The sequence below is a fragment of the Lagenorhynchus albirostris genome, chromosome 21 (genome assembly GCF_949774975.1).
Source record: "Lagenorhynchus albirostris chromosome 21, mLagAlb1.1, whole genome shotgun sequence".
NCBI classification, from domain to species: domain Eukaryota; kingdom Metazoa; phylum Chordata; class Mammalia; order Artiodactyla; family Delphinidae; genus Lagenorhynchus; species Lagenorhynchus albirostris.
Genome location: NC_083115.1, coordinates 4,130,767 through 4,138,911, shown reverse-complemented (window position 1 = coordinate 4,138,911; position 8,145 = coordinate 4,130,767). Strand labels below are relative to the sequence as shown.

Below are 8,145 nucleotides of genomic sequence, written 5' to 3'. Positions count from 1 at the left end.
GAAGGGTCCAAGTCTATAATCCTATGGCCACAGATGTGGTAAAGAGAAATACCCACCTTTCCGGCCCCATCACTGAACACAGCTTTTAGTAACATTTAGCACAAGAACAGGATATTGGCAACTCAACTGTTAAACCTCTCTGTGATTATGCTTCCTTGGGATCACTCTGATGTCACCAGTGTAATCTGAGCCTGGAGCTTTTGTTCACACTTTAAATAGCAGTCACGGAATGATTTTGCTACAGACTCTCTGGGGAGCCCGGGAGCTGAATTCCCGAAGATTCACACATCGATGAAAGCCAAGGCAAGCCACCCGGCCAGAAGCATGTCCACCTCATTGCGAGTAAGCCCGTCCATCCACGGCTACCACTTCGACACAGCCTCACGTAAGAAAGCCGTGGGCAACATCTTTGAAAACATAGACCAAGAAGCATTACAGAGGCTCTTCAAAAACTCTGGGGACAAGAAAGCAGAGGAGAGAGCTAAGATCATTTTGGCCATAGATCAAGATTTGGAGGAGAAAACACGAGCCCTGATGGCTCTGAAGAAGAGGACGAAAGACAAGCTTTTCCAATTTCTGAAACTGCGGAAATATTCCATCAAAGTTCACTGAGGACCAGAGGATGGAGAAGGACATTAGCCAAGACCGGACATTTAAAGACCAAGCCAGTCTATGAAACCTAACGCGCACAGCATCTTGTTGCTGCCTTGTAAGTTTCTCTTCCATAGGAACAGAACGAACTTGTTACAAAGACTCCCAACTAATTCCACGCCTGTGCTGTTACAGTGGAGAAGGAAATGCTTTCAGCAAGGACTGGAAAACTCCCCCTGCGGGAAAAGGACCGATGCTGATGTCAGGGGCGAGTCTGGACAGACATAGTGAGAACTGAAACTGAAGATAACAGAAGTCTGGGGAAGAATGGAGGCCAGGGTCTCCCAGTCAGGCCCTAGGACTTAAACTCAACCTGAACTTTTTTTTCTTAACCAAACTGGGTAGGGGGAGGGAAATGGGGAACAGGAGAGAGAATTCCATGCTGCAATTGTTTACTGAATTTTTTATTTGAATGTTCAAAGTGTTGCCAAGCTTCAATGTTGTCTATTGGTAGATTTTTTTTTTTAGAGATCAGTAATTGATTATTTATTTGCATTTATTACAATGCCTTAAAAAGTGCACCACATGGGTGTAAGTACAAATTCAAGGAACTGCATTATTTTCAGCAGCTCAGTGAAACCGTACGCCACCTTCTGGTTTGTAAGGGGTTTTTACGTATTTCAAACTGCTTGCCCAAAAGTTAAAATAATAGGGTCCTTCATAAATCCGAAGTACTGTGAACAAATTTTATAGTTTTTTTAATCTTCTAACTAATGCTAAAATATAATCTAAATTTGTTACAGTTACTGCAATAAGCATTAGGAAGTGAATATGATACACTTAATAGTTTATAAAGATGCTATGGTTTCTATAATTTATTATTCATGACAAATGATATGCAACCTTAATAAATTATTATAAACTTAGCTGCTCTTGGTGTGTGATGATTGGTCTCAAAGGAAAAGTACGATGGTAATTTTTATTATTATAAACTTTTATAAGCTTTTCTAAGGATTTTACTCTGTAAGAGGTGCTTTTAAAGAAGCTTTGCATTGCCACCTTATTCAAAGCAAATTCTTACATCAAGTATCTAGGAAGTTTCTCTGTCCCGACTTTAAAATATAAGATACAGGCATAGAATTCATAGAGTGGCTCATCAGTATTGTTTATGTATCCATAGAGGGTGAGTTTCAAAAGGTTTTTCTCTCCATATTTTTGACATTTTTCCTCTGTGGCTATGGTAGCTGTGTACATTTATTTCTCCCAAAACAATATATCTGAGGGTCAGCGTCTGAATTACAATCAAGATTTTGTGGCTTATCAATGTTTATTTAATATAAACCAATATGGGAATAACATTGCAGTCTCTTTGCTTATTTCCTCATAAAATTATAATAAAATATTTCTAAGAAGGTACCTAGCAATGCCTGCTACACTTTCCTAGCAGAAATAAATTTTAAAATTTCCCTAGAAATTAAGTGTTTCAGAAGCATCTACAAAGGTTTTTGAAACTGCTGATCATAGTAAAACAAAAGTGAAAGATCTGAAATCTTTGGGGAGAGTTATAAGTCAGTTTTTAAATAACATATTTTTTAAAAAAGAAATTAAGTAGTCAAGTCGGTTTTCAAATGTTAATCGATTCATTTACTGAAGATAATATAAATCATTCCATTTAAAAAGGATTTTTTTCACATGACAGCATCCATAAAAAACACAGATCAATATGCAAAACTGTGTGTGTCTGCATTTTTCCTGGAGGAGTATTTCTAATTTCCATCAGATTTGCAAAGACATCCATGAAACCAAAATTAGTTAAGAACAAAAAAGAAGGAGTTCTGACAGGTGGAAGGCTTGGCTAGTGATGGTATTTGGGGATCATCAAAGTGAAGGCTTTGGAAATGAATAAGCTTCCTACCTCTCATAGGGCCTGTCAGTGACACATTTTCTCTGTCCATCTAGGGTGCCCCAAAGACAGTGATAAACTGCTTGGGAAGGAAATTTAGTAAGTTACTCCCGCAGAGAAGTTATCAGACTCCACAATCTCCGTGAACATGTTCAACTTATCTTCCACTCCAAGACTTTAAACACATCTCAGATGCTGAACGTCATTCAAAGGTTGAGTTTATTATACGTACTCATAACTACATTCTCTGCCTCTGTTGTTTTCAATAGAGTACAATGCGTATCTTACCCACTTTTCACATCACTGTGTATTAACTTAGTTTTCTTGCAGGATATTATTATTATTTTCTGACTGCAGGACCATAACATGGGGAACAAATTAAAAAGCAGTTGGGATATGATCCACAATGGTGTGGAGAATAATAATTCTTTCTGTAGACTATTACACAAGCGTGGCATCCTTCTCCTTCATGGAGAACAGAAGTTGGAATCAATGCACAAGGATGATTTTTAACTTCGTGATATTTTTATTATTTAATGTGAGGTGATAGGATCCCTCATTAGAACAGGTAGGATTAGTTCTGTTCAGAAATCCTTCAACGGCACAAGGACGACGGAATATATCTCAAGACATCACATTATAATAGAAGAAGTAAAAGCAACGAAGGCGAAATAGCTCATTAATATTTTTCAATCATCAGGATCATAATAATAACAACTAACTTTCACTAGTGCTTACTATTCACCAGACAATTTTCTAAGTGGTTTTCTTGTGTGTGTATTAAATCACTTCATTAGTACCGTGATATAAAAGCATGCGTGTGCATGCATGTGCCTATGTATGTGTAGTAATGAAACTGAAGCACAGAGAGGTGCAGTAAATTTCCCAATAACACACAGCTAATGAAAGCAGGAATCAAACCCAGAGAGCCTTCATTCCGAACCACTAGGTTAGACTGCTCCTCTAGGAGGAACTAAATTTCTCTTTTATCCTTTGAAGTGACAATTACTTATATGCTAGTAAGAAAGACAGGAAAACAAACCCTCTGATAAATCATTTTTATCTGATCTGTGTCTATTTGTCTATTTATTTGGCACTTGCACTTCATGCGGAAAGCTTCTCAATCATTTTAATTGTATCAAAGATTTCTCAGATGTAGCCTTTCTAGTCTGCAGTTAAAATAACACCTGGGTTAGCACCTTGGAACAAAAGATCACATCCAAGTTCTCTTCTGAGTTGACAGTCAAGGCTTTGGGTCTGGGTTTGCTCACTGGGGGAAGTTAGAAACTGTGGATTCATGGTTTTATCCACTCAGTATAAACCTTCTCAGTTCCCAGCCCTGGCCCAGCAGAGGAGGGTTCGTACCCATAGGAATCGCTGACAGATGAGATTTACTGAGAAAGTGACTGCCGATATTTTTTTCCTGTTGTCCGAGGGTAGTCAGAGAATGTGACTGCTATTCCCTTGGAGAGCCTTCCTAACAAACAAATCATTAAGCTGTGGTCTAGGAATCGCATGCCCTTTCAAAGCGCTTCATCTGCCCTTCCAAATTCCACACAAGGGCTTCCCGGAACGGCATGTAATTTAATTGACCCCCTTTGTCACACACAGGGAGTTGTAGAGTGGAATCAGGGTCTCTACCTTCTCCATTTGTGAAACAGAAATGTAGTAAGCACCCACGTGTGGGCTGCCATGGACAGAACAAATCTCTAGTCTCCTTGTCAGAGGAGTGAGAGAAGGTTTTAAAATGAATACAGTGAGTTCCATGATAGAAGTTTAAACAGGATGCTATGGGAGCAGAGGTGTGTGTGTGTTTGTGAGTGCGAATGTGTGTGTGTGTGGGTGGTGGTGGTGGTGATGGGGTGTAGAGAGCAGCAGCAGAACTGGTGAAAATCTATTCCAAACTGGGGAGATCCTAGAAGATTCCATAGAGAAGTTTCAAAGTTGGATTTAGGAGAATGGAGAGGAAAAATGTCATTCTGGCATTTGGGTGTAGCATCCGCAAAGGCAAGGAGGTGGGAAAGAGTGTACATTGTTTGAGAATCTCTATGCAGTTCATGGTTAGGGGCCTAAGCATTTGGAGCAATCATTAGAAAGGCAGCTGGGTCTAAAAGACAAGCTTGAGTATTAATTTTATCCTGAAGGAAAGAAAGAAGCATGAAGGACTTTCAACAGAAGAGTAACATTTACTGCCTACCTATTATGTATCAGGCCTTACGAAAAGATACAGTTAATATTTTGAAAAGTAATGCACTGTCTGGCAACTGAACACATGGTTGGAGGCTACAGTGATTTCTTCCAGACTGTTTGCTCACAGTTGGTCTACTGAGGTGAAAAGCCACACAGCTCTTTCACAACTCAATAATAAATGAGTAACTATGTGGAATCTGAAGATGAAACAGAAGTTAGAGATTCTAAAAAAAGTGTGTTGGGAGTCCAGATTAGGGGAACCACAAACTAATCCCTAATTAAATTTGTAAGAAATTGTGACTATGCTTGAATCTTAGAATGTGTCATTATTCAACAAATATTATCACTTAATGGCTACTGAGCTCTCTGTTCATTTAAATAGCTCTTCTGCAAAAAAAGTCACTGGGTATTTTCAGTGATCATTACAGACACACAAATGTGTTCTGTGGTAAGGTATGCACACAGTGACAATGGATTGGGTTCACTCGTGTATTGGCAAAGCTAGCTTACAGAACAGTGGAAATAAAAATCCTGTCCCAATAAGGTGTAGCAGTGGTTTTAAAAACGTGGATGAGGGGTTGGAAGACTTTTGTTGTAGCCACCTTCCTCCTCCCTCTGCTTTACACACATGCACACGAGCACACGCACGTGCACAAATGCACACACACGCGCACGCACACACACACACACACACACACACACACACACACAGTCTTAAGAGGAGCACAGAAGTTTTGCTCCTGAGCCTTTGTTTCCTCCTACGTGGGCATGGTATCGAGCAAATACCACCAGACTGAGTCTGACTTTCTGGGGTTTTTCCCAACTCTGCCTGAAGCAAATTCCTTTTTTATCCCTGGTTTTCATCTGGAAGCAAAAAACAATAGATCCGACGGGCTAATGGCTATGACTTCTAGATCACGTATTCTACATACATGGGAAATAATAACTGTACCTATCACCTTATGTGATAGGATTTCTTTCTGGATTGGTTGGTATTCCACATATGAAAAGAATTTCTGTCCAATAAAACAAAAGCCTAATTTAAAAGTTTTGATCTTCACTAGTTGTTGCTGAAGGCAGAATGTGAGAGAAGTAACTTTCTGTGGATCCTTCTTGTTTTACGATTTTTTTTATTATGTAATTTTCAGGTGTACAGCGACATAATTTGACATCTGTATACACTACGAAGTGATCAACACCACAAGTCTAGTTACCATCCGTCACCATCCCATTTCACCCACCCCTTCCCCTCTGGTAACCATTAGTCTGTTCTCTGTGTCTATGAGCTTGTTTTTATTTTATTTTGAGTGTTCGTTTGTTTTTGCTTTATTTTTTAGATTCCACATGAGTGAAATCATACTGTATTTGTTTATCTCTGTCTGACTTATTTCACTAAGCATGATATATCCAAGGTCCATCCATGTTGTTGCAAATGGCAGCATTCCATTCTTTTTCATGGCTGAATATTATTCCACTGTGTGTGTATGTGTGTGTGTGTGTGTGTGTGTGTGTGTGTATCCCATCTTCTTTACCTATTCATCCATTGATAGACACAGTTTGTTTCCACATCTTTGCTATTAAGAATAATGCTGCAATGAACATGGGGGTTCATATATCTTTGTAAATTAGTATTTTCATATTCTTCAGATAAATAGCTAGAAGTGGAATAGCTGGGACGTAAGGTGCTTCTATTATTAATTTTTTTGAGGAATTTCCATACTGTTTTCCACAGCAGCTGCACTAATTTACAGTTCCACCAACAATGTTTGAGGGTTCCCTTTTTCCACATTCTCGTCAACATTTGTTATTTCTTGTCTTTTCCATCACAGTGATTCTAACAAGGGTAAGGTGAAATCTCATTGTGATGTTAATTTGCATTTCCCTAATAATTAGTGATGTTGAACATCTTTTCATGTGCCTGTTGACCATTTGTATGTCTTCTTTGGAAAAATGTCTATTCAGATCTTCTGCCCATTTTTTCATCAGGTTGTTTTTTGTTGTTGAGTTGTATGAGTTCTTTAGATATTTTGAATATTAACCCTTTATTGTATCTATGATTTGAAAATATCTTCTTCCAGTCAAAAGGCTGCCTTTTTATTTTGATGATGGTTTCTTTCATTGTGCAGAAGTTTTTTAGTTTGATATAGCCCCATTTGTTTATTTTTGCTTTTCTTTCCTTTGCCTTTGGAACCAGGAAAGATCCCAAATAGCCAAAAGAATTCTGAGGAAGAAGAACAAAGCTAGAGGTATGACACTTCCTGATTTCAAACTATATCACAAACCTATAGTAATCAAGACAGTATGTTACTGGCACAAAAACAGACACACAGATCAATAGAGAGCCCAGAAATAAACCCAAACATATGTGGACAATTAATTTATGACAAACACATAGAGAATATACAAGGGAGAAAAGGTAATCTCTTCAATAAATCGTGCTGGGAAAACTGGACAGCAAAAGAACGAAACTTAGACCACTATCTTACACCATACACAAAAATTAACTCAAAATGGATTAAAGACTTGAATGTAAGACCTGAAACCATAAAACTCCTAGAAGAAAATGTAGGAAGCATGTTCTTTGACATCAGTCTTAGTGATGATTTTGTGGATCTGACTCCATCTATGTTTTTTTTTAGTAGCCTGCCTCTTTCCTGGTGGCTGGGTGCCAATGCCAGGGCCAGCTGCTAATATTATGGCTATCTCTTCCACATCCAAGCAAATGTCAGAGTCACTGAGACAATCTCCATGCTGGGTGAGAGTCATAACCACCTGTGTCGTTTTAAAAATATAGATTCCTGGGACTTCCCTGGTGGTCCAGTGGTTAAGAATCTGTCTTGCAATGCAGGGGACACCAGTTCCATCCCTGGTTGAGGAACTAAGATCCCACATGCCGCGGGGCAGCTAAACCCATGTGCCACAACCACTGAGCCTGCGAGTCACAACTACTGAGCCCGCACACGCTGGAGCCCACTTGCCACAACTAGAGAGAAGCCCAGTCACTGCAACAAAGAGCCCAATGCATGCTGCAACTAAGACCTAATGCAGCCAATAAATAAATAAATAAATATTAATAGATAGATAGATAGATAGATAGATAGATAGATAGATAGATTCCTGGTCCCAAATCTCTGGGCATTGAGCCCAGTAATGGGTATTTTTACAAAACTCTAAAGTCAACTGTGAAGAACATAAGATGTAAGGAATTATTTTCTTACGTTACCACTGGATCTCCTATTGATGGCATTTCTTACTATAAGACAAAAAGGGTTTGACTTGATGGCATTGGCCAGAGTTCTTCCTAACATACTAATTCTGTCATTAATTGAAAAACAGACCCCAAAAAGGACATATTTTGAGGAGAGTATAAGTTCTCTTGGATTTTAATAATTGCAGTGTGTGTAGACTAATGCTTCTGCTCCTTTTCTGGGGTTTCTTTTCCTTGGATTTCTGTCTGATAT

At 38.8% G+C, this 8,145-nt stretch overlaps 1 protein-coding gene across 1 annotated transcript; it reads left to right on the top strand.

Annotated features, from left to right (window-relative positions):
• The first annotated feature begins 227 nt into the window (after positions 1–227).
• On the top strand, positions 228–1,517 carry TCIM (transcriptional and immune response regulator). Its single transcript, XM_060136275.1, has one exon. It carries the CDS (start codon positions 292–294, stop codon positions 610–612), a length of 321 nt encoding a protein of 106 aa, XP_059992258.1. The 5' UTR covers positions 228–291; the 3' UTR covers positions 613–1,517.
• The last annotated feature ends 6,628 nt before the right edge of the window (positions 1,518–8,145 follow it).